We start from the raw sequence: 26,970 nt of genomic DNA, 5'->3' as shown, positions 1-26,970 counted from the left end.
GTTTTAAAAAGAAAATGGTGGGTGTTGGCGCCACTGTCTCAAGCAGGCTTGTGTTCTGCTGAAGGGAAGGGCCTCCCCAGCCCCCCCCCCCATTCCTGTGACCTTTGATTCTGCTCTGGGAGGAATCAGTCACCCATCAACTAGCCTGGTGAGCTTTCTATTAAACTCCTGTTCCCTTTGGTGGTTTCTGTATTTTGGTCTGTTTTTTCAATTGAAAGCAATGTGTTTGGGTACTCAATGTGCAGATCGTTTCTCTCCCCCCCCCCCATCGCATTTTACACCATCATCTTGTCAGGGAATTGTCCCCAGCTCAGCGCAGGGTGGTGGAAGGGCTCTCGGGATGTTACTGAGAGCCTCAGCAACACCTGACCAGCAGCATCTCCTCATCCAGCGGGAGCAGCAGCAATGCCTCAAGTGGGGGTGGGGAGGCAGCTCAGGGAATGGGCAGCCAAGGCTCTGGGGATGTTACAGAGACCCCACACACACCTGGCGCAGAGGGAGGCACGCCATTCCCGTCCCCCCAATTGCGCAGAGGGGTCAAACGTAGAGAAAGTAGGAGGGGATTTCGCATCCCGAAACTCTTATGTTGGGGTAAAAACCGGAAAGGGGCACTCCCGGATTCTGCGGAAGGATGAGACAGACGTGAACTTGTTAGCTCTGCACTGTAAATAGTTTGCACAATAAAACTGTTTAAAGAAGCAGCGGAGTTCGGCTGGTTACTCATGAGCAACTAACTGAGAACCTTACACATCTGATTAGAAACCTGTCAGGAGAAGGAGCAAGGAGGGAAAACGGACTCCTTGCCCTGGTAGGAAGGTCCCTATATCCCAGCAAACGGCCAGAATTTTAAAAGCAGATCCTTCTCAGCGTGGCCCCAATGGGAACATCAGAAGAACCATATTGTACCAGAAGAAGCAAGTAAGGGGGATAAAAAAGAAGAGGAGTTTGGATTTGATATCCCGCTTTATCACTTACCCGAAGGAGTCTCAAAGCGGCTAACATTCTCCTTTCCCTTCCTCCCCCACATCAAACACTCTGTGAGGTGAGTGGGGCTGAGAGACTTCAAAGAAGTGTGACTAGCCCAAGGTCACCCAGCAGCTGCATGTGGAGGTGCGGTGACGCGAACCCGGTTCCCCAGATTATGAGTCCACCACTCTTAACCACTACACCACACCACACCACTACACTGCACTAGATGAGACCCTTTGGAGTTCAGATGTCCCGACTGGCCAATTCTTCTGCTTCTGGGGCAGAATGGTGAAAAGAAAAAGCTAAAATCAGCTTTCAAAACAAAACAAAACTTCCAGAATTGCAGAACTGCCAGAAAACATTAGAAGAGTCTGAAAGATCACTGCTCTTGCATTGTTGCTGTTGTTCTGTCTCTTAAAATTAGCCCTACAGATTTCTTACAAAAATAAAGTAAAATATCATAGCCCCAAGGCAACTTACAAAGTTCAGAAGGTTACCAAAGCACATAAAACACAAACCGTAGCAACAGTATAAACAAATGTAAGATTAAAATAATATATCATAACCTCTAAAAGAAAAAGATGGCCATCGGTCACGGATTCTTTAGTTGAGATTCCTGCACTGCAGGGGGTTGGAGTAGATGGCTCTTGTTGTCCCTTCCGACTCTGCCATACTATGATTCTAATAACATGACTCTATAAAAACCCACCATAAAACCTATTTGGCTTTCCCAGCCCAAACAGAAGAGAGCTGGCCAGTAAGCCACCATCAAATGCCTGGAAATAAAGGTGGGTATTAGCCTGGCACCCAAAAGATGGTCCTTTGGGTGACCTTCGTGCCTCCCTGGCGAGCTAACTGTTGGGGCAGATTCTCTTGGTCCATCTTGTTTCCTGGCACACCTGTTTCCCGCCTCCTCCAGCACTTTCCTAAACACATAAGCAGATCAGGTGTTCTGGCAACTTTAGAAATGGACTTTAGAAATGGAACTTTAGAAGTGAACTTTCGAAATGGAACGGGAGGGACATTCAGTTCCATTTGCAGTGCACCTAATTTACACAAACAGAAACGGAGAAAATTTGCACTTCTCTGGATTTTGCAGTGTAGGTCTCCAGCCCACTATTGTGTTCAAACGTGGGTTCTAAGGTAAGGGGGTATTGATTCATTAAAAAAATAAATACAGAAATGTATTGCTAGGGGAAAGTGGCTTTGCAAAAAAAAAAAAGTATATTTTGGCGGGAAATGCTGTAAATGGCTGGTGAAATTTCATGAGGACTAGAAACAGTATATTCATTTTTTTAAAAAAAAACTGATGTGGAAATGTGGAGAACTGAACTTAAAAATGAGAAACCGATGCTGCCAGTTTCACCCATCTCTTATCAGGAAAGCCTCTCTTGATGTCCGGTGCCCCAGGCAAGCAGGGATGGTGCAGGAAGTCATTCTAAAAAAAATGGAAATGAGAACAGAAATCCCACAGAACAAACCTTACAGGTCAGTGAAAAGATTTGTCTTTCCAAGGTGTCTGAAGCGAAGAACTGGGGGTGGATGCTTCATGGTTTGGCAGCCAGCGTGCCAGGGCAACAACAGAAAATGCCCCTTTTGGGGTCACTGTCGCGAGCAAAATTTCTCCAGGTGACCTTACAGGCCTTGACAAGGGCAGGTGGCCTGTCAGGTAACATGGTCCTGAGTTGTTCGTTGAGGTTGTGTGGCCATTCCGCCTTTTAAAAAGTAAGATTCTAGTCTTCATGGTTCTGAACTGAACAAGCGGGTACCAGTACCCTCTTCTCGTAGCCCCAAAGGAAAACCCGCAAGCAGGATTCAAGCGCATGAGCCCTCTCACCTCCAGGCACTCAGAAGCGTTGCTGTCTCTGGTCAGAGAGGGAACAGTTTAGCCATGTGTGGCCAGGAGCCATTGAGAGCCCTCTCTTCCTCCCTGCATTTCTCTCGTCCTCTTTTAAAACCACATTTTAAATCCATTTAGAGCAGGAGGCCCTCCCCCTCTTTTGCCTGCCCCACCCATCATCATGCCATCATCCATCATCAAGATCTTCATCCATAGATCTTAGGGCAGTTCACAGAAGAAGAAGAAGAAGAAGAGTTTGGATTTGATATCCCGCTTTTCACTACCCGAAGGAGTCTCAAAGCGGCTAACATTCTCCTTTCCCTTCCTCCCCCACAACAAACACTCTGTGAGGTGAGTGAGGCTGAGAGACTTCAAAGAAGTGTGACTAGCCCAAGGTCACCCAGCAGCTGCATGTGGAGGAGCGGAGACGCGAACCCGGTTCCCCAGATTACAAGTCTACCGCTCTTAACCACTACACCACCACAGCATAAAGAAGACAGTTCACATTCTCCACTGTGTCTTCCTGTGCTCCGCATGAAGCCCACTGGCTACCTAAGGGAGACCCCAGCCACGAGCTTTGCTGGGGTGGGTGTGTGCCTACTCCCTCTTTGCATGAGGTGTCTCCCTACATGGAAGACACCGGATTCCCCACAAGCTGAGATTCCTGCATCGCAGGGGGTTGGACTAGATGACCCTTGGGGTCCCTTCCAACTCTATGATAAGAATCTAGAAAGCTGCCTTATCCCAAGTCAGAGCATTGGCCCATCTAGTTCAGGTTTCTCTCCTCTGACTGGCAGTGGCTGTCCAGGGTTTCAAGGCAAGGATCTTTCTTGGCCAGCTGTTAACCGGAAATGACGAGGATTGAACCTAAGGCCATTCTGCATGCAAGCTTGAGTCCTTACCCAGAGTAGTTGGGCTACCAGCCTAAGCTGATAATGGGACAGCTTTGCCACAGGGCTTAACACCAGTGACAGAGATGGAGGTGAGAGCACCCACCAAACTGCATAGCTGTCAACTTTTCCCTTTTCTTGCGAGGAATCCTATTCGGAATAAGGGAATTTCCCTTTTAAAAAAAGGAAAAAGTTGACAGCTATGCCAGTGCAGCCCCCCCCCCCTCCAGAAGTAAACTCCCCAACCTGGAAACAGCTCACCCACAAACTCTCCATCTCACCCAGATTCGGTCTCAGTTTGTTGAAACTCCATCCAGCTCTCCGCCACATCCAGGTCCCTGTCTGGAACAGTTGCAGCCTCCCCTGGTTAAGAAACAGAAGGACAGAGGAAGAGATCCATTTGCAATGCTAATGAGCAATTTACAGAGGAAGAACGCAGTGGAGCGATTTGTGAACCCACCATTGGCTCCTTGCCTGGCTCTCTCTCTGGCCACTCCCCTTTATAAAGTCCACCTGCTGTTGCTCAGCCTCACCTAACGGGCCGAATTCCCTGCAGGTGAAGATCCGAAGAGCAGGCAAACATCCCTCCCGTGGATTCCAAAGCCAGCCCCAGCTAGTGCCTCAGTTTCCCCAAAGGTATGTAACACGACTGCCTCGTTGGCCAGGGTAAACAGTGGCTTGGGCGGCCTCCGTCTCTCGCTTGAGCAGAGAGAGACCTGTCTCCCTTTCAGGTACATAAAACTTGCTTTATTTAATGACGCTGATATATCCTGATAAACAGGCTCAGGGACACTGCCTTCTCTGGCTCCTTCAAAGCTGGGTCATTATTTATCTGCACACAGCAGGATTTCTTCTAGGGAACCAAAGGATCTGCATAAACATTTCTCATTTCGTATGTGAAGTTCCTCTTGGCTGGGCTCCAGGGCCTCACACCAAGGGTGTTCTTGTGTGTCCCGAGGACTTTGAACTTGTCTTTCTCAAGCAGTCATCCGATGGCACCTTTCACAAGGGTGGGGTGAGGAGGTTGTCCCTCTCCAAGGGGCTGAGGAAGGTCCCCAGTCTGCCTGGCCAGGCCCTTGAGAGTGCTGAAAGTGACTGTTTGGACCTTGGGCAGTTGAAAACAAAGGCCGCTTCTGAGATCAGGAGGAGCCTTTGGCCTTTCTAGGACCCTGGGTGCCACAAGCATGCCAGTTCTTCCCTGTGTTCAGAAAGGATGAGGGGGGGGGTGGAGCAAATTGTGGGGCACCACCTCATATGGTCCCCCTCAGGTGGTCCTACCTGGGCAGGTGATCCTGGTCTTCTCGACAGACAGCCAGACACCCAAACATGCCGATGTTGGCTCCAGCGGGGCGAAGATGATGTCTGAGCTGCTCCGAGGATCCCTGAGTCATAATTGCTGCCTTGCCTGCCTTCCCTGAATGATCAACGCCTTTAATGTAAATCCCAGAAATGCCTTCCTGTCAGGCTCAGTAGTGGCAATGCATGCTTTGAAACCAGAGCCCCGAGTATTCCAGGGGTCCTGTGAACCCCTTCAGAAGAAGATTCCCTTTTCCACGTTCTCCTCAAAGCAGTGCAGCCGTTGTAGGGTATATGCCATAGCTGTCAACTTTCCTTTATTTGTTGTTGCAGGAAATTCCCTTATTCCAGCGCCGTTTCCCAATGCAAAAAAAGGGAAAGTTGACAGCTCTGTAATATGCCTTGGGGAGGGGGACAAAGTGTTACCCTACTTGCAGGGTGCCTTCATTCCCACTGCTTTTGTGGGGAGACGAGAGGTCCCGGTAGGCTCAGCCTCCTGGGAAGGTCTCTCGCCTTCCCCTGGGGTCCCACAGAAAGAAAGAGTGCTGCATCTGAGAGCAGAGATGAGAGTTAGTGCCCTGCAGGCATCAGACACCCACAGAGTCAAGGCCTGCGCTTGTGCCCACAGGTCAGGTGAAGGCAGGTGGGGTGCTGCTCTGTCCCTTCCCAGGGCTTCTGTCCTCTGATAGCCTCTTCACTGGGAATCCAGGTTTACTGGCAGGAAACGGTTTAAATCTTCCCCTTTTCCTTGCCCGCTGTGCATGCGACAGGTTTGGAGAGTGCTGGTTAAGCCAGGATTAGCTGCTGTGACCACAGGCTCTGATGCCAAGCTGAGTCACTGGATCATGCCAATCACCGTATCAGGCCAAGAAGCAATTGATCCCTAAGACAGACAGACAGACAATGGCACTTGGAACTGAAACCCACCTGTGGCTCTTCCTGATTATCGGATGCTTGCGAGCCGCATCAGATGATGTGATTTCACCTCCACTGTTTGCAGAAAGGGAGATGGCCCTCTGACAAACACAGAGGCTGCCCAACCAGTGTGGAGCCAGACTGGGGCCCCAACTCTTGCATTCGTCTCTGCGTGAGGGGAGCAAGGTTTTTTTTGCAAGGCCTGCCTTGAGGTAGTTGCCAGGAAAGAGCCTCCCTTGGCATGGGTGGGTCAAGGCCTGCCTGAAAGAAGCCTTGGATTGCCACTGCGGCCACTACCACTGGACTCAGATGGCTTGGCCAGCGTCAGGAGGAAGCTCCAGAAGCGGTCAAACCACCCATTATGCAGAGTGTGGTGCCATGACGAACAAGGTGCCCCAAGACCTTTGCAATCCTCTGGAGCGCCAGGCATATTGCAGGCCAAAGGTGGGACCCCTGCAGCCCTCAAGGAATAACTGGACTACAGCTCCCATCTTTCCTGACCATTGGCCGTCCTGGCTGGGGCTGATGGGAGCTGGAGTCCAACAACATATTGGCGAAGGGGGCAAAGAAGCTTGAAGCTTCATCCAGAGGCAGGCACAATTCCCGATGCAACCTCTGGCTGTGGCATCCCATTAGAAAGGAGAATTGCACGGCGTAGCTAAGACCTAACCCTATGCAAGCTCCGACAGGACAAGCCAAGGCTGCACGAGAGTAAGAGACACCTGCTCAGTCCCACTGGAGATCTAGACCAGTGTTAGGCAGACAGAATAGGGCCTAAGCTGGGCAGGCAGGTGCTGGCTTAGAGTCGGGTGCGTCTCAGGCGCAGGCCAATCTCGCCCCAGCAATGGCATAATGGAACTCCAGCATGAGAGTTTGGGAACCTCTCCCACCAGAGCAGTCAAGGGAGAGCACAGCATAGTGCCCCCTCTGGGAAGAATGAGAGCCAGCCGTTTCTCACTACCAGCAGCCTGGAAGCCTCAGGCAAGGGAACCCCACATCCCCGAGAACCATGAGTCCATCTTGGAGCATGCAAAGTGATGGGGAATCTGGTGCTGGAATTCAGTCCATTAAATGCTCATCATCACCATCACCACAAGCTACAAGCACCGCCAAGCTGAGAGGTGCATTTTAGCCCTGGTCGCCCCCCCCTGCACCATGGACCCTGTTTTATTTATTATTACTTTGTTTATTGCATTTATCTCCCACCTTCCCCTCCAAGAAGCTCCATACATGATTCTCCCCCACCCCACCTCCCACCCCCATCTTATTTAAGCCCCACAACAACCCTGTTAGGCTGAGAGGCAGTGACTGCCCCAAGGTCACCCAGTGAGCTTCTTCACGGCCGAGTGGGGATTTGAACCCTGGTCTCCCAGGTCCTAGTCCAGCACTCTAACCACCACACCACACTGTCTCTGTCTTTTGCGTGTGTTGTTCTTGTCCGATCCACTTGTCTGCTAGAGCAAGCCTAATTAAACACCTCATATATGTGATATATTTTACACTCACCAATAAGTAACAGATTTTCTTTGTTACTGTTCGGGACGGGGACAGGGGGCAGGAGAGCTGCGTGAAAAGGCTCTTTCCAGAGCCTGCTGACGGGGTTATTAAGGAGCAAAATCGCCTGCCATCGCTCCTTGGCCACAGAAACCCTTTCCAGGTATTCCACCTCCCCTCTAAAGATGCCCTTTGCACGTGCCCAAATGGGAAAGAGCCTCTCTGCCCCTCTCCCTGCATGATTTTCTGTTTCTCTCCCCACAGTTGCTGCTCCACGGCCAAGGAAAATTATTTATATTATTTAAGAGATTTCTGACCCTAACCTTTTGCCACAAGGTCCTGGGGTGTGTGTGGGGTGGAGGGTTACAACCATATGATTGTACAACATAAATCTGATAGAACAATTTAAAACAAACCCAAGAACACGCACAAACAAATGTGGATTGTCTGCTTGACAAGGCTCTTTGTTCCGGGACGGCTGGGTTATTTGCCAACAGATCCAGCTCAGAGATGGGCAGGAAACCGCAGTCAAAGAAGGCAGGTTTAATTCCTGGCGTGTGTGCCAGAAGTTAGCTTTGTCTGCTTTCAAGGGTCCCTGTGCTCTGCCCAGTTGCCCAAGAGCAGAATAACTTTACTTGCCAGGGAGTGAAAGGATCTGCTCAGGTTACCAGCAAGTCTGGGCACAGAAGTGGAGACTCTCTGCTCCTTCGGACTGCGTGCATATTTCAAAAATAATTCTGGAAATACCAGTTCTGGGGGTGGGGTGGGGGGTTGGGGAAGCTGCCTTATCCCAAGTCAGACCATTGGTCCATTGTTTACACTGACTGGCGACGACTTTCCAGGGTTTCAGACAGGTGTTTCTCCCAGCTCTACTAGAGATGCCACTGGGATCTGAACTTGGGACCTTCTGATGTGGAGCTATGCCACTTCCCCCAATTAATGCAATTAACTGGCTCCATTCCACAGTCTGGAAGAGGCTGCGGCTGGCAAAGAGTGGCTTGTGGTATCCGGCATCCTTAAGATCATCATCCCTGAATCCTGCAGGACAGATTCCAACTGGTTTGTTGCAGCAACCCTGCAGTGTTGTCCAGAGTTGTCAGACACCTAATGCAGGTTGGAAGTTGGGCTGAAGCAGAGGGAGAGAGGACAGCTTACAACAGCCCTGCAATGTAGTCCACTGTTAATATTGCAGGCGAGAGGGAGGCTGAAGGTGGTTTGGACTCCCTATTGGAAAATAAGTTCTAGTCTGATGAGAGAAGGAGGGGGAAAAAAATCCAGCCACTTTCTCCATGCTGGGCAACAACAACAACAACAACAAACTTTATTTATTTGCGTAGCCCACAGGCCGTTGCATTAAAAAAAAAAAAAACTTATTACAGATACTGATAAAAACCAGAGGCGATAATCATCCCAATCTATAAGAAAGGACCCACGTCGGACCCGGCGAGCTATAGGCCCATCAGTCTCCTCCCTATACCCAGCAAATTATATGCCAAACACCTTTACATTAAATTAATTAACTGGGTGGAATCCGAGGCAACTCTGGCAAAGGAGCAAGCCGGGTTTAGACAGGGCAGAACGACAATAGACCACTGCTTTGTATTCCATGCTGGGCATAACTTGATGAACTTCCACCATGTTACCTCTTACTTGCCTATTCTCTAATATAAAAAGCCCCAAATGGTGCTACTTTTTCCTTATACGGCTCAGGACCACAATACCTAAAGGACCGCCTCTCCCAATATAAACCAACCTGGACTCTCTGTTCATCTTCCGAGACCCTTCTTCATGTGCATCCTTCACGAGAGCCTGGAGGGCGGCAACATGAGAACGGGCCTTTTCTGCAGTGGCTCCCTGTTTGTGAAATGCCCTCCCCAGGGAGACTTGCCTGGCACCTTCATTGTACATATTTAGGCGCCAGGCGGTATTATGTATTTTGTGTTTTTATATTGTAATTTTATGTTGTGAACTGCCCCGAGATCTACAGGTATAGGGGCAAGTATACAAAACCTAACCGTTAATAAGATGGGGTAGCTCCATCCCCTTGATAATTCTGCTTGCCCTATTCTGAGCTCCCCTCAGTGTGGCCAGTGTGGTGTAGTGGTTAAGAGTGGTAGACTTGTAATTTGGGGAACCGGGTTCGTGTCTCCGCTCCTCCACATGCAGCTGCTGGGTGACCTTGGGCTAGCCACACTTCTCTGAAGTCTTTCAGCCTCACTCACCTCACAGAGTGTTTGTTGTGGGGGAGGAAGGGAAAGGAGAATGTTAGCCGCTTTGAGACTCCTTCGGGTAGTGAAAAGCGGGATATCAAATACAAACTCTTCTTCTTCTTCTTCTTCTTCTTCTTCTTCTTCTTCTTCTTCTTCTTCTTCTTCTTCTTCTTCTTCTTCTTCATTTCCTCCTCAGAAACGGCCAAAATGAAGATGCTGAACTCGAAACGCCTGCATATCGGGGCCCTGACTGGGCTGCTCCTCCTCCTCATTGCAGCTCTCGTTGGCCTTTTCTTTGGGCTCCGCTCTAAGCCACCCTTTCCTCCCCAAGAAGATGGCCACATCTACAAGAGTGCCGCTGTGGCCACGGACGCAGGGCCCTGCTCTGTCGTGGGCAGGTAGGCAGGTCCCTCCCCCCCCCCAAGGTGGCAGGAAGCTTGGTGAGGAGGGACACCGCCCCGTCAGCTGGGTTGTGACAAGGCTTTGTCTTCCCCAGTGATATCCTTCAAAAGGGTGGCTCGGCCGTGGACTCTGCCATTGCAGCTCTCCTCTGCGTGGGCCTGATGAACCCCCACAGCACGGGCATCGGAGGGGGGCTCGTCTTCACCATTTATACAGCGGACGGTAAGGATGGGCAGAGGGAGCTCTTTCTGCCGCAAGGGGGTGGCAAGACATGCCTGCCTGTCTGGGGCAGCTGCTAAGGTTGCCTTTTCCAACTGGGTGCCCCCAGATGTTTTGGACTACAACTTCCATCAGCCTCAGGCACCTGGTTGGGGTTGATGGGGATTGTAGTCTAGAACCTGGAGGGGCACCAGCTCCGGGGGAAGCCACCAGAGATGCCCCCAGGCTTCGGTATGTTTTTCTTGAAAATAGTGTTGCACGCCACCCAAATCTCTGAGGTTCCAGGGGTTCCAGGTGTGCTCACCTAAGGTCTGAGTTTCCTTTTTGGGAATGAGGCACAGAGGAGACTGTGGAGTCTTTATGATATATGGTTTATTTACATATCTATACAACCTGAGCTTATGATGGAGGGATTCGCAGCATTCACACCCCAAGAGGTTCTGGCTTCTCCTGTAACCACAGCAGCCTTGGACTTAAGTAGACCCCAACCATTGCTCTCAAATGCTGCTCTCCGACTGTCACTCCAGCCTGCTGCTTATTATGTCTGTTTCATAACTCCTAACTGCAATCTTAAAACACTTTTAAGCTAACTCTCATTTGAGGAAAGGGGGGAGGGAACCCACTTATTTGCAAATGAAATTTCCCTTTGATCTTTTTTTGTCCTAATCGCTCCTTATCCCCAGGCTATCGCCTCCTGCAGAAGGCTAAAGGTAAAGGTAAAGGTCCCCCTAACCGTTAGGTCCAGTCACGGACGACTCTCGGCTTGCGCGCTCACCTCACTCTATAGGCTGAGGCAGCCGGGGTTTGTCCGCAGACAGCTTCTGGGTCATGTGGCCAACATGACAAAGCCACTTCTGGCGAACCAGAGCAGTGCACGGAAACGCTGTTTACCTTCCCGCGGGAGCGGTACCTATTTATCTACTTGCACTTTTGACGTGCTTTCGAACTGCTAGGTGGGCAGGAGCTCGGATTGAGTAACGGGAGCTCACCCCGTCGCGGGGATTCGAACCGCCAACCTTCTGATCAGCAAGCCCTAGGCTCTGTGGTTTAACCCACAGCGCCACCCGCGTTGAGGTGTACAAACTGAGCTGTACAAATCAGCAACTGGGCACTTCCACACCGACACTTGCACATGCGTGGATAAACAGCTTGCCCTTCCCTGTGTTCAACATAATGTGCGAACCAACAAGCAGTGCTGCAGAGATGTGATCCGAGAGCGTGCCAATTTCTGACTTGGCCAGATCCATCATTGTGTTGACTCCCTTTGACAATCTGTAGACAAGATGCTGAGACGGATTTTTTTCCTTCTTAAAAGGGAAAGTGGAAGTCATCAACGCCAGGGAGACGGCTCCAAGAAATGCGTTCCGGGATATGTTTGGCAATGACACACAGCTGTCCAAGAAAGGTAAAGGGGTGGGAAATCCTTCATTGGTGTTATTGGCAGGCTGGGATCCAGGTAGGGTGGCACCTCTAGAGTATTGTGGTGTAGGTAAAGGTGTCCCTGAAGTTGTCCTAAATGCTCCTCATCTACCTCCATTCCTGAGTCTGAAAAAATGGACCTTCCTGCTAAGGCTGTGCCATGTCTTTTTAAAAATATATATATATATAATTTTTATTAAATTTTCTGTTTTACAATTTCATATAAGGATTTTACATCCTTGAGATATCAGTGACTTCCCTTCTTCTTTTCCCATGGTTCATTTTACAGGTATATTAAATCACTGCATCTTTTACCAAAAAAAACTATACCAATCTGTTTTCCACTATTGCATCCATCCAAACTTATTTACAATGTTGAATTTATCTTAAGGCTGCCAGCGTTTTCAGCTGTACACAATTATTTTCCAGATATTCAGTAAAGGTTTTTCCAAACTTCTTTAAACGTATGTTCTTCTTGTTCTCTTGCTCCATATGTTAAGTCTGCAAGTTGTGCATATTCTGTCAACTGAAGTTGCCATCCTTCTTTAGTTGGGACCTCGGTTGTTTTTCAATTTTCTGGGCTAACAAAACACAGGCCGCACTTGTTGCATACATAAATAATTTTTTCTGACACCTGGGAATTTCAGTCTGAATTATCTGGGCTGTGCCATGTTTTCTTCCCCAAGGAAAAGTATGAATAAGAAGCTCCATCTTACAGTTATTTTAAAAAGTCTCCCACTAGTCTATTGAACCATAGAATCATAAAATTTGTAGAGTTGGAAGGGACCCCATGGGGTCATCTAGTCCAATTCCCTGCAGTGCAGCAATCTTGACTAAAGCATCCATGACAGATGGCCATCCAATCTCTGCTTTAAAACCTCCAATGAAGCAGAGTCCACAACCTCCTGAAAAGATACTTTGCCTGGGAAACTTGTGCAAAGCACGATGGTACCAAGGGCAAGAAATCAATCAATCAATCAATCAATCAGTCTGTTTGTTTGTTTGTTTGGAGTATTTGTGCCCCACTTTTCATCCCGAAAGGCTCCCAGAGTGGCTTGCATGCGATCAAAACAGTCTTACAATTTGGGGGGGGGGTGGACGGACGGACACCACACTCAAGGAAAAGGTGACAGGGAGGGAAGAGGAAAACCAAAACTCAAGAGCCTATTTCTAAAAGTTGTTTCTATAACGACCAGCTACCATGGCTCAGGAACAGGAGGTGCCTGATGAACCTGATACACACTTAGCATTTTGCTAGCCTTGATTTAAATTGGTTCATGGGGTGCCTTTGGCTGGTTTGCATCCCACCTCCATTGCCTGGCCTCTAACCTGATTAAGACATCCCAAACACTTTCTAGACTGGTGACTGGGAGCGGCCGCCAAGACCACATCACACCGGTCTTGAAAGACCTACATTGGCTCCCAGTACATTTCCGAGTGCAATTCAAAGTGTTGGTGCTGTCCTTTGAAGCCCTAAATGGCCTCGGCCCAGTATACCTGAAGGAACATCTCCACCCCCTATTGTTCTGCCCGGACACTGAGGTCCAGTGCCGAGGGCCTTCTGGCAGTTCCCTCGCTGTGAGAAGTGAAGTTGCAGGGAACCAGGAAAGAGGGCCTTCTCAGTAGTGGCGCACACCCCGTGGAACACCCTCCCACCAGATGTCAAGGAAATAAACAACTATCTGACGTTTAGAAGGCAGCCCTGTTTAGGAAAGTTTCTAATGACTCTAATGACTTTCCTAAAGTTTCTAATGACTGATGTTTTAATGTATTTTTAATCTCTTGTTGGAAGCCGCCCAAAGTGGCTAGGGAAACCCAGCCAGATGGGTGGTGTAAAATTATCATCATCATCATCACCTTAAAGAGGTCTGCAGGAGTATCCCCCGAGTTCTTTTATGAAAGCTAATCTTTACCAGCCCCCTGAATGCCACTCAGAAGTTTGCTGGGGTTCCCAGCACTGACCCAAGGGCCCTGACTGTCGCCTTCTTCTCCTCTTATGAGCCAGCGATTTAGGGGAGCCCACCTTCGCCCACAGGTGCCACTCTCCTCACCTCACCTCCTTCTCCATGAGGTGCAAAGAGGGAGTTTTGCGCCGCCCTTTGAATGTAGGCTGCCCTGAGGCAAAGCTTCCCAAAAGGTCCCTGCCCCTCAGATACTGGAATGTTGATCTGCTTGCTCTCTGCTCTCCGATTGTGGTGTATTGATCTGCTTGCTCTCTGCCCGTTCCAGGAGGGTTGTCCATTGCAATTCCAGGGGAGATCCGTGGATACGAAATAGCTCACAAACGGCACGGCAAGCTGAAGTGGGAGGAGCTGTTTCTGCCCAGCATCGAACTGGCGCGGAAGGGTTTCCCGGTTGGGAAAGGCCTGGCAGGAGCCCTGGCGTCTAGAAAGGAAGCGATTGAGAGCAACCCGTCCATGTGGTAGGTTTTGGGGGTAAGGCACCCTGTGGAACGGGGAGGCCAAAAGCGTGGGGGGAGCTCAACTGAGGCAGCGGTGATGGGGTTGGCTCCCTCACAGGGAGATCAGAGCCACCAAACTGTCGGCAAACCTTTTGGCCGTACCTTGGCTGGAATTTGGAACGGCTGCCAAGGGCCTGATGAAATGGCTTCAGGGGCCAAATCTTCTCCACAGGCTGCCAGCTCTCTCTGTCTCATTTAGGTCGTCACGGTTGTTCATTCCAGGTTAATAAACCTCACAGAAAACAACCCTTGAAGAGATGTAGCCTCTCAACAAAGCATGTCTCATGTTTTTTAGGCTCAAAGGCCTTTCTATGTAAGTCTGACTGACCAGACATTTTGCTGCCTCAGGCAGATCAGCAAGCGGTGCCGTCGCTTGCCCCACCCACCCCCAAGTCAACGTGCAGAGTTCACCTGAACATGTGCAGAGTTGGGCCCTCTTCAGGTGTCCAGTATCCGCATTGAGGAAAGGGAGAAGGTATACCAGCCTTCCGCAGCCTGATGCACTCCAAATATTTTGGACTACAACTCCCATAAGTCCCAGCATCATATGGCTCCACTGGTTGGGGCGGGTGGAAGTTTTAGTTGAAAATATCTGAAGGCAGCCCGGTTGGGGGAAGGTGTCCTGCAAGCCTCCCCATCCACTGTAGACCCTGGAAGGTGACCCACGGTGCTGCCTTCTGCCTCAACATGCTTCCATTGAGGAGAGGGTTCCCCAAACTTGAGTCTCTAGCTGGTTTTGGACTGCCATTCCCATCATCCCTGACCATGGTCCTGCTAGCCAGGGATGATGGGAATTGTAGTCCAAAGACATCTGGAGACCCAAGTTTGGGAAACCCTGATCTAGGAGGTTACAGTGCTGCCGTGTGAGCTAGCTGGGAGAGCCCAGGGTTGGGGTGCCCTGAAAGCTACCATCAGATCCAGCACCCTGTCATCACACCCAAGCACCCATGCGGCCAGCTCTCCTTTTTTTTAGTTTTTTTATTTAGACTTTCCAAATTTATACATTTCATTCATTTTACAATCAATTTAACATTTCAAAATTTGTCTTCCTTCCCCCTCTTTCTGTGGTTCGTCACATTTATTTTGTAATATCTTCTGCATATCCAAGTTCATTTAACTTGCTCATTTATTCATATATACTCTTATAAAACTGCAGGTTATTGCAATAATCCTGCTAATGGTTTTATCTGTTTACAATTTATCTTTAAATACTCAATAAACCATTTCCATTCTTTTATTACAAGTTTGTTATCTTGATTTCTTATTCTTCCGGTAAGTTTTGCCATTTCTGCATATTCCATAAGCTTTTGTATCCATTCGTCCTTTGCTGGGACTTCTCCTTCTTTCCACTTTGGGGCAAGTAACATTCTTGCTGCTGTGGTTACATACATGAATAAATTTCTATACAATTTAGGTAGTTTTGTCCATATAATTCCCAAAAGAAAAGCTTGTGTGTGAGTGTGTTATTTTGAACATCCTTTTCAATTCATTATATATCATTTCTCAGTAAGCTTTAACCTTACTACAAGACCACCATGTGGCCAACTCTCCTTATCTTTCCTCTCCCTCTCCCCCGCCAGTGCGGTCTTCTGCAGAGATGGGCAAGTCCTCCAGGAGAATGAGATTCTCACCCTCCCCAAACTGGCCCGCACCTACGAGATCTTAGCCGAGGAGGGTCCAGATGCATTTTATACCGGGAGCTTAGCTCAGCAAATTATAGACGACATCACAGCCGCAGGTGAGAAATCTGGATATGGCAGAGGGCTTATATGGGGAAGGTCCACTGCCATTTCCAAACCCCATGAGAAGCCCACTGGCAGCTTGGCAGTCTTATGGACTAGCCACCTCATACACACCAATTGTTTTTGCCACCCATGGCAGGGGTGTAGCCTTTAAAATCCATGCCAAGGCATCCTGGGAGCTCCGGTTCAGTCCGGATCACAGGAGCCAACTCCTAGGGTCTGAGATTCCTTCACCCCACCCAAAAGTCAATGGGCATTGCCATTCAAATGGCATGCGTGCCCTGGGTCTAGTGGTCAGTTATGTGGGGGCAGGGCTTACCTGGCTGGGCCCCCCAAATATTTTATTCAATTGGGACCCCTGGTTCAGATGTCGACCCCGTCCCCATATTCTCTTTCAGGAGGGAACATGACTCTGGACGACTTGAGAGACTACACGCCGATTCTAGATGAAAATCCTTTAAAAGTCCACATAGGAGAGCTCACCATGTTTGCACCCAATGCCCCCTTTAGCGGCGCTGTGCTGGCCCTGGCTCTCAACATCTTGAAAGGTAAGCTTTCTCATTCTCTTTAGGCACAAGAGCAGGGGTCCCTAAACTAAGGCCCGGGGGCCGGATGTGGCCCAATCGCCTTCTAAATCCGGCCCATGGACGGTCCAGGAATCCGCGTGTTTTTACATGAGTAGAATGTGTCCTTTTATTTAAAATGCATCTCTGGGTTATTTGTGGGGCATAGGAATTCGTTCATATTTTTTTTCAAAATATAGTCCGGCCCCCCACAAGGTCTGAGGGACAGTGGACCGGCCCCCTGCTGAAAAAGTTTGCTGACCCCTGCACAAGAGGCTTAAAAATGCCTACTTGTTTGTTGTCTTTATATCCCACCTTTCCTCCCTAAGGAGCTCAAGGTGGCCTACACAGTTCTCCCACCCACCCCTCCTCAATTAATCCCCTCAACAGCCCTGCGGGGTAGGCTAGGTTTAAGGATCTGGTGACTTCCGTTTCAGTGTATCTGAAGAAATGTGCATGCACATGAAAGCTCATACCAAGAACAAACTTAGGTGGTCTCTAAGGTGCTACTGGAAAGAATATTTTATTTTGTTTTGACTATGGCAGACCAACACAGCTACCCACCTGCAACTAGGTTTGACCAAGTCGCCCAGCGAGCGACACGTGGCCAAGTGAGGATATGCGCCCATTACGCTGAATGGCTGCCATGCCCCCTCCACAAGGACTCTCCCCCCAACGCCCCACCACTCCTGGTTTGGCTCAAATTGCTCCCTTGCCAGCTTCAGCTGTGGCAGGGGCTCTGCTCACCTGTCTGATGCCCAACCTTTGCTTCCCTCTGGCAGAATTTAATTTCTCCGTCAGCGACGTGGAGACTCTGGAGAAAAGGGTCTTGACTTACCACCACATCATCGAGGCCTTCCGCTTTGCTTACGCCAAGAGGACTTTACTGGGGGACCCTGCGTTTGTCAACATTGCCGGGGTAAGTCCATCGCTGTTCTGTAATATCCGAGTAACAAAAGTGTGGGGTGTGAAACACGGGAGCAGTCAAGTACAACATCCCTAGAGTGGACATCGAAGGGGATGTCTGGACCAGCCAGTCGGAACTTCCTGTTTCTCCAGACACAAGTTGGAATAGGATACAGTATAATAAAACAATATATCCTCTCCTGCATCCCTAAATAAAAAAGGGCTTATTTAGCTCAGTGGCAGAGGGCCAGCTTTCAATCGTTTTGCCTGTTGGGATGTGAATCGAAGCTAGGAGTGGATATATTTATGAGCTGTTATCCTTACTTCTTCACGTTTGTAGGTTCAGCAGATTGCCATCTCTTCACAGCTTAAAACGGAAAGCTTAGATAGGCTAGTTACAGCCTTTTAGTTTAGGTAATCCAGAATGCTTTGAGGCAGACTCTTTCCCTCTTTTCTCCCCCTTAAAACAATAACCACACAAACAAGTCTTGTAAAACAACAACAACAACAATATTTACTCACTCAGAATACTTGCTGAAGAGTAACTGCCACAGCAGCTTTGTTCAGGCAGGCTTAAAGCGTTCATTTGGCAAGAAGGCCTCCGTTTTTTTTTGGAAATGTATATTGAAACATTTGCTTGGACTAGTAGGGGAAGAGATTGCGGGGAAAGATCAAAAGCTTTTCCTATATGCCACCACAGCAGCGAAAATTCTGCTAGCACAGAAATGGAAATCAATGGATATGCCAACGGTGGAAGAATGGAGACAGGAATTATTAGAATATTCGGAACTAGCGAGATTAACGGGGAGAATAAGAAACCAGAAAGATCAGCAGTTTCAATCAGAGTGGAATAAATTTGTGGAATATTTAAAAGATTGTAAAAATTTGTAAATCACTTACAGGTGTGATAAAATACTTGCAGAGTAACAGAAAAATAACGATAGACGGTGACAGTAGGTTAAGGTCAATAGGCATATGAAATTGAGGGAAAGCGTAAGAACGATGAAGGTTAGAAAACTAAGGTAGAGAAGGAAGGAAGTCTGAAAACTCGGCGGAGTTTAGGTTATAATGTAAAAATCATAGTTAACAAATATGTATTTATTTTTATTTGTTGTATGTTTGTGTTTGTATTTTTTGTTCTGTTTTGTTATTTGAAAATAAAAAGCCTTTTTAAATAAATAAATAAATAAATAAATAAAGCGTTCCTTTGGTTACAAAAACGTACTTAAGTCTAGCTTAAAACGCGGTCTGAGTTTGGAGCTCTGACTGAGCGGGCATTCTCATATTGCTGGCATGGTGGGAAAAGATGGAAAGAGATGGAAAGAGCAGTTGTGCCCAGGCAGGTAGGAGAAAATAAAGATATGGGCACAATGGGAGTGTCTCTCACAGAGTTCTCTCCAGCGAACTTACAGGAAAACTCTGCAAGCTTCAGCTCCTATCACATGCCCATCTAGCAAAACATACAGTGGTACCCCGCTAGACGAATGCTTCGCTAGACGAAAAACTCGCTAGACGAAAGCATTCGTCTAGCGGGAGGCTGCCCCGCTAGACGAAAAAGTCTATGGGGCTGCCTCGCAAGACGAAAAAATTTCGTCTTTTTTTTTTTTTTCGTTTTGCGGAGCGCGGCTCCCATTGCCGCTCCGCAAGACGAAAACCCCGCTAGACGAAAATTTTCGCGGGACGAATTATTTTCGTCTAGCGGGGCACCACTGTATATGGTTAGTTTGACTGCATTTGAAATATCCCACACTGCCAAGTCAGGTCCGAACTCAGTGATAACCGCCACTGTGCTTTCTCTCCTTCCACCCAGGTCATCGAAAACATAACCTCGGAGCACTTTTCGGAGAAGCTGTGGGCCAAAATCACCAATGAGACTCATGAAGTCAGCTACTACGAGCCAGAATATTACTCTCCGGGCGACTCTGGGACATCCCACCTCTCTGTGGTGTCCGCAGACGGGAGCGCTGTGGCTGCCACCAGCACCATCAACCAATAGTAGGAGCAGCAAGCATTGCTTCCTGTGTAGGGGGGCTCTGCCAACGGTGGCAGGGATGGGAACTTGCAGTGGAGAATTGGCTTCTGCTGAAATGGGCTGGGGGGGGGGAGAGAGAGAATTAATTCAGAGGAGCCTGCATAGCTCAGTTGGGTAGAGCACGGTGCTGATAATGCCAAGGTTGAAGGTTCGATCCCCATATGGGACAGTTGCATATTCCTGCATTGCAAGGGGGTCAGACTAGATCATGGGTAGGCAAACTAAGGCCTGGGGGCAGGATCCGGCCCAGTCGCCTTCTAAATCTGGCCTGTGGACGGTCCGGGAATCAGCGTGTTTTTACATGAGTAGAATGTGTCCTTTTATTTAAAATGGGTTATTTGTGGGGCCTGCCGGGTGTTTTTACATGAGTAGAATGTGTGCTTTTATTTAAAATGCATATCTGGGTTATTTGTGGGGCACAGGAATTCGTTCTCTCTCCCCCCCCAAAAAATAGTCTGGCCCCCCCACAAGGTCTGAGGGACAGTGAATCGACCCTCTGCTGAAAAAGTTTGCTGATCGCTGTCCTATTCCATACCCTCCAACATTTCTCTGATGAAAATAGGGATGTCCTAAGGGAAAAGCGGGACATTCCAGGACCAAATCACAAACCAGGACAGCTTCTGTAAATCAGGGACTGTCTGTGGAAAATAGGGACACTTGGAGGGTTGGATAAGTGCTTGCTAACAGTTCCTACCTGTTATAGGAATTCATTCATTTCCCCCCAAAGAAATATAATTCGGGCCCCCACAAGGTCTGAGGGATAGTGGACTGGTCCCCTGCTGAAAAAGTTTGCTGACCCCTGGACTAGATGATTCTCAAGGTCCCTTCCAACTCTACAATTCTGTGATTCTGTGACAGTTTTTTCCCGCCCATTGATGGATTACACTGCCATCCCAGGGTACGCAAAGACCCTCACCACTGGATCCAAGGAAAAAAAAGCTGTTTATATCTGTATATGGACTGAACTAGATCTAAATCAGGGACATGGGTGGCTCTGTGGTCTAAACCACTGAGCCTAGGGCTTGCCGATCGGAAGGTCAGCGGTTCGAATCCCTGCGACGGATGAGCTCCCGTTGTTCGGTCCCAGCTCCTGCCAAACTAGCATTTTGAAAGCACGTCAAAGTGCAAGTAGAGAAATAGGTATTGCTCCGGCGGGAAGGTAAACTGCATTTCCGTGTGCTGCTCTGGTTTCGCCAGAAGCGTCTTAGTCATGCTGGACACATGATCCGGAAAAACTGTCTGTCCCTTGGCCAGTAAAGCCAGATGAGCGCTGCGACCCCAGAGTCATTCACAACTGGACTTAACTGTCAGGGGTCCTTTACCTTTTTTAGATCTAAATCAGTGGTTCCCGACCCCCCCCCCCCGACCCCCCAAAACCACTTAGCATTGCTGAGGGCCTTGGTGGACCACATAATGATTTTTCTGCCTGCTATTGTAATAATAGAATCATAGAATTCTGGAGTTTGAAAGGTCACCTAGGAATGACAGGAACGACAGATAAAGATTCCCTAGCAGATATTCAAAAGAGCCTTAGCTTTGGACTTACATTCGTAACTACAAAAGGATAGGAGCAAGAGCTGTTTTTAAGACCCAGGCGTGAATGGTAGCTAAGGAGTCCTCCTTGACATGGGCTGTTCCTCCGTCTTCTAGAGCAGTGGGGGGGGGGGTTTTGAATACCTGGGGAGGAGGGCTAAGAAGGCAAGAGGGCAGCAGTGGAGTACCGGATGGTAGGGGGCACTGGGGATGAGTTTATGGAACCAAAGGGGCAGTGGCCTGAAAAGGTTTGGGAAGCACCATCCTACAGGTTTGGTGACTCTGCCAAAGAGCCCAGAGGAGGGACTAGACGCAGACCCAGTTCCCTGGCACATGGACCTCTTTGGCGCATGGGCTGCTCAGAAGCACACATTTTGTGCACAGGTGTCCCAAACGGCTGTGTGTGAGGTGGTGATGCTGGTAAGGTACAAAGGACCCCTGGGCGGTTAAGTCCAGTCACAGGCAACTATGGAGTTGTGGCACTCATCTCGCTTTTAGGCCAAGGGAGCTGGCGTTTATCCACAGGCAGCTTTCTGGGTCATGTGGCCAGCATGACTAAACCGCTTCTGGCACAACAGAACACCGTGATGGAAACCTGAGAGCACGGAAACGCCGTTTACCTTCCCGCCGCAGCGGTACCTATTTATCTACTTGCACTGGTGTGCTTTTGAACTGCTAGGCTGGCAAAAGCTGGGGCAGAGCAACGGGAGCTCACCCCGCCGCTCAGATTCGAACCACCGAACTTCTGATCAGTAAGCCCAAGAGGCTCAGTGGTTTAGACCATATGTGTCTCTTTAGGCTCTCCCTGGTCACAAGCCTCTGTCTGAGGAGGCAGCTCTCTTTCTGGAGCCCACGTTTCCTGCTTCCACCACCAGTGGACCTGACGTTGTCTTTCTTGTCTGGCTCAGCTTTGGCTCAGACGTCCTTTCTCCGGTGAGCGGCATCCTGTTCAATAACGAGATGGATGACTTCAGCTCCCCGCTCATCATCAACGGCTTTGGGGTCCACCCATCTGTGGCGAACTTCATCGCCCCAGGTAAGGCCTCTGGGGTGTTTCTCTTGGGGGCTTTGCATTCTGGCCAACTCTCTAGGCAAGAGCTTGGCTGGTGGTCTTGCCCAAGGGGCAGGCCGCTTCTTCTCTGCCTCCCTTCTTCCTTGGCCAAAGGACACTGCAAACCCCCTCTGGCCCACACCAGCCCCGATCCCGAGTCTCCTCCACCTCTGGATTTCCTGCTAAGGTCTGGTCGTTAAGTAGGCTTTTTAGCAAGGCCGAGGCCTGGGAATGCCCATCTAACTGCTCACCTCCCTCACAGGGAAGCGTCCTTTGTCTTCCATGTGTCCATCTATCCTAGTGGATAAGGAGAACAAGGTCCGGATGGTGGTCGGTGCTTCTGGAGGGACGAAGATCACCACAGCAACAGCATTGGTAGGGTGTTGGTGGACTGAGGAGAAGCCAAACAGGTTTAGGAGCAAGGGAAGGACCCTGGACGGTCCATTGCAGCCACAAGGCCTGTGGCAGTGGAGACCCTGCTGCCCCAGAACTATGGGTGAGAGGAAGACGAGGCCTAGTCGGGAAGCCAAGGGGATTGAGACATGGGGTGGTGGTGGGGTCATGTCTCTCATGATGGTGCAAGTCATTAGCTATTAAAGTCACCTCTTCTTCTAGCTCTTTGGGAGGACTCTGGGAAGGCTCAATTGCCTTAGGGTAGAGCCAGCATGATTAGGACGTCAGGCTAGGAGTTGGGGAGGTCCTGGTTCCAGCCACAGTTCTTTGAAGTCTCTCAGCCCCACTCACCTCACAGAGTGTTTGTTGTGGGGGAGGAAGGGAAAGGAGAATATTAGCCGCTTTGAGACTCCTTCGGGTAGTGATAAAGTGGGATATCAAATCCAAACTCTTCTTCTTCTTTTTCTCCTCATCCAGACCATTCTCCGTTCCCTCTGGTTTGGCTACAACATTAAGGAGGCGGTGGAGGAGCCTCGCATCCATAACCAGCTCTTCCCTTCCCTCACCGTCCTGGAGAATGAGGTGGAGCAGGTTGGTCTGCTTCGAAGAGGGGAAGGGTGGTTGGTTGGGAATGAAGAACTGAGAACATCAGGTCCGCTCAGGGAGCTGCCTTGGGCCATTGAGCCCAGCCATTGGAGTTCATCCAGCTCAGCACTGTCCACACTGATAGGCAGCACCGGTTTCAGACAGGAGACAGTCTCAGCCCTTACCTGGAGATGCTGCAACTGCAGATTGAAATTGGGACCTTCTGCATTCAAATCAGCTGCTCCACCATGGAGCTCATGTGATGGCCCTTGCCTGCTTCTGCTTTCAGGGCTGACCAGACATTGCTCACTTTAAGAAAATCCAAAGACTGTAGCAATGTAGTTGCAGGTTTAAGGTAGGAGGTAAAGGTTGCCATTCGACGCCCCAATTCTGGCCTGCCCATTTGCCGGCGTGCATTTGCTCACACCATGCACAGTGAATGAACAGTATAGATCCGGAGGTGGCCACCATCTTAGATGATTTTAGGCCTTTTTGAGTGGCCATGGAACCTCCATAGGTCAAGGCAATCTACCTTTACCAGATGCCCAGGAAGATGGGTGCAGGGGAGGAGGCTATTTCACATGCACAAATATACAATTTTACTATGCATCTATATCTATGTTGCTGGTTTTATTTTGATACATTTTGTGTCAAAAACATGTTGACAGAAAAAGTATCAACATAAAATCAGCAATATATATATAGATAGATAGATGGATAGTCTGGTTTTATTGATATTGATATTTTAATTAATATTGTATTGTGTGTATTATTTATTATTATTATTATTATTATTATTATTATTATTACCCGCTCTTCACTATAAGGTCCTAAAGCAGACAACAGTATTAAAGACAATATTCAAAACAATTCAAAACAACTTGCAACCATAAAAACAAGGAGGGGCCTCAAGTGTCGAGAGCTTTATATGTGAACCACTTAGAGGTTTTTGTTGATTAAATATAGAAATTATTATCATTATTATTATTATACAAAATATATTGAATTACATTGTAGTTTGTTGAATAAATAAATGACGTATGAAGCCACATTGCACAGAAGTCAAAAAGTGCCAGCCCAGCACTGCCTAGCTAGCGCTCTCCAAGGTCCTAAGCAGACCACGCCTCGCCCCCTGGCCCCCCACATTTGAGACCCTCTTGACTGGAGCTGAGGGAGATCTTCCAGCACACCTAGGATGAGAGTGAGGGCTCTCTGACCACAGAGCCACCTGCTAGCCTTGCATTCTGCAACCTGGTGCCCTTCAGGTGTTCTTGACTACAACTCCCATCATCCCCTTGCTAGCCAGCATGGCCTTGTGATTCCAAGTTGTGGTCCAGAACATCTGGAGGTTGCCGTCTTGAGGAAGGCAAGGCTCAGCCACTGCTGGCAACAGAGAGGGCCCCTGGGCAGGGAAGGGGGAGAGGTGTCCAATCAGATTCTTGGTGAGTGCATTTATCTGCTTTCTGTGTCCAGGAAATAGAAGATGGATTGAAGAAGAGAGGACACGAGATTGAGAGGACCAGCAGGGGAGCTGTGGTCCAGGCCATCCTGTGGACAGAAGAAGGCTGGTCGGCTGCCTCAGACTCTCGGAAGGGGGGAATCCCTGCAGGATACTAAACTGGCTCCAAGTTTGAACGGATCATGGACATAATTGCAGATTGATCAGTTTCTTCTGGTCACCCACTGAAACAAGTCCACCTGCACTGTGCTGTGGTGGATCACACATCAGCAGAAAATCCCATGCCTCTGAGATGTTTCAGAACCAGGAAGTAACCTCCAACCATTGATCTATACTGCCCCAGTCACCATGGCATTAGAGGAAATTCATATATTGGTTATGACGAATGGAGAAAGCCACCACGAAAGGGCCTGCTTGCATGAGGATGATGTTTTGAGAATTGCCCTGGTATGAAATGGTTCACTTGAGGAAAGATCTATGAGAGGCAGCGAGGGATATCTCCTTCCTCATTCTCACCTCCACAATGAAACTCTTTTATGGCCTGTCAGATATCGTCACCAAATAAATAGGATGGATTTGAGGGCCTTCCTGATTAACTTAGGAGAAAAGGCGGCGAAAGGATTGCGATGAGAACAGTCACCTCAGCTGCAACATCTCACATCTTAAAAGAAACAGCATTTAAACTGGTCTGCCCCAGTTGACTGAGCGGTCGTTGGACTGTGGTGGATTTTGATGCGTTCAGAAACTGAAAGGCATTAACAGAAGTGGAGAGAATCTTTTCAGCTGCTGGTCCAGGAAGTAAACACTCTGCCAAACAGCAGGGTTTTTTTTAAAAATAAATAAATAGGGAAATTAAAACATTTATAACTGCTTCTCAGGTATTAAAATAATCTTAGTCCACTTCATTTAATGTTGTTTTGTTCTTAGTGTTGAGCGGTTACAGCTTTCGGACCAAAATACCTTTATATTTGGATTTTCCCCCAGTGGGAATATCTGGGGATGTTGACAATGCCAAAGGGTTAGATCCTGTCCCCTTGCAAAGTCATCTGGAGGAGGATGACAAGCTGTCTTTGGCCAATCTTCTAACAATAAAAAATGAATATTTTACTTGGAATTTTCTTTTCTTTTCTTTTTTTAGTCCCAAGCGTCTGCTGAAACAGCAGCAACTGTTTCATTTGGGAAAACTTACAAGAGGCCCATCAAAGCAAGAGCATCGTTAAGAAGGTTTTTGTTTTTAGTGGGACTGGGGCTGTCAAGTAGAGAGCTGGAACACTGTGGGCAACTCAGCTGAAAACAATTTTTTGACTTTAATAATGAAGGTTTGTGTAGGAGGGCGATAGCTTTTAAGGTTAGCCGGGTCTCAGTTTAACGCTTGAAGAAAGAATGGCCTCACTACACCTGGGGTGACTCACAGTTACTGGTGGCCTCCCCCCTAAATGTTTTTGTACATATTGTGCTGCATCGGAAGGTGTATGCATCAAAGCCAGAAGAAATGGCCTGTGATACACCCCCCAAAAAAGTTAGAGAAACACCCCTCTCTCCATCCTTGTCAGGGACCGTGCGGCCTTGAGGAGGAATGGTGGGAGCTCCCCCTCCCCCTGCTCCTAATCAGGATCTTGAATCTTCCCAGGAGCAGTGGGACGGTATAGATTTGGAGCAGTGGTTTGCAGAGGGACATACAGGTGTAACTCGAAAAATTAGAATATTGTGGAAAAGTCCATTTATGTAAGCAATTGTTTTCATTAGCTACTGGAGTTTAATATATGAGATAGACTCATGACATGCAAAGCGAGATATGTCAAGTCTTTGTTTGTTATAATTGTGATGATTATGGCGTACAGCTGATGAAAACCCCAAAGTTGAAATGGTTAATTTGGGGTTCTCATCAGCTGTACGCCATAATCATCACAATTATAACAAATAAAGGCTTGACATATCTCACTTAGCACGTCACGAGTCTATCTCATATATTAGTTTCACCTTTTAAGTTGAATTACTGGAAGAAATGAACCTTTCCACGATATTCTAATTTTTCGAGTTTCACCTGTAGTTCAGAAGACAGAAGTTGGGAAGAACTGGGGGGTGAACAGTTATGAGAAGAAGAACTAGGAGAGAGAGAGAGTTAACAGACTCAATGTTGCTGGAAAGCGTCCGTCCGATCAGCCCAAGGTCAAGGAGGGCAGAGAAGGTGGCCACACAGAAGGCACAGTGGTTGTGAGATGAGGTTGCAGGATGTGGAGGTGATGTGGATGACCAGGGGGGAAGTAGGTGGAACCCTTAATTGGGAGCACCTTCATTCCGAGGAATAGATGCGTTGGTCTCTCGCTGTGTTCTTAAAATCTCTAACTGGTAAGAGACTCGTTTCTCTTTGTTCTGCTTTGTTTTTTTGGGGGGCGGGGAGCCAAGTCCCTGAAGCCTGACACCTTATCAGCGGCAGTTTCAGAAACAGCAAAATTGAACCCAATCAAGGAGGGTGCCCTCCCACTCCAGCCCCTCTTGGTCTACACTACAGTAAGTCCAGTAAGTGGGGGGATGGTAGCCTAAAATTGGGGAGGGGGCAGATAAGAGCTTGAGCTAGGAACCCAGAGATT

General features: G+C 48.5%; 1 protein-coding gene across 1 annotated transcript; it reads left to right on the top strand.

Moving 5' to 3' along the window:
• The first annotated feature begins 4,224 nt into the window (after nt 1-4,224).
• Nucleotides 4,225-25,493, top strand: GGT1 (gamma-glutamyltransferase 1). Its single transcript, XM_033174920.1, has 13 exons — nt 4,225-4,335; nt 9,811-10,012; nt 10,111-10,238; nt 11,551-11,640; nt 13,884-14,076; nt 15,696-15,853; nt 16,256-16,405; nt 17,203-17,339; nt 19,137-19,321; nt 21,800-21,927; nt 22,205-22,317; nt 22,813-22,926; nt 24,394-25,493. The coding sequence occupies exons 2-13, from the start codon at nt 9,822-9,824 to the stop codon at nt 24,535-24,537; spliced, it is 1,731 nt and encodes a 576-aa protein (XP_033030811.1). The 5' UTR covers nt 4,225-4,335; nt 9,811-9,821; the 3' UTR covers nt 24,538-25,493.
• The last annotated feature ends 1,477 nt before the right edge of the window (nt 25,494-26,970 follow it).

This window comes from Lacerta agilis, chromosome 17, assembly GCF_009819535.1.
Source record: "Lacerta agilis isolate rLacAgi1 chromosome 17, rLacAgi1.pri, whole genome shotgun sequence".
Lineage (NCBI taxonomy): Eukaryota > Metazoa > Chordata > Lepidosauria > Squamata > Lacertidae > Lacerta > Lacerta agilis.
Note: the sequence above shows the minus strand (reverse complement) of the source record. Positions and strands in the feature narration are given on the sequence as shown.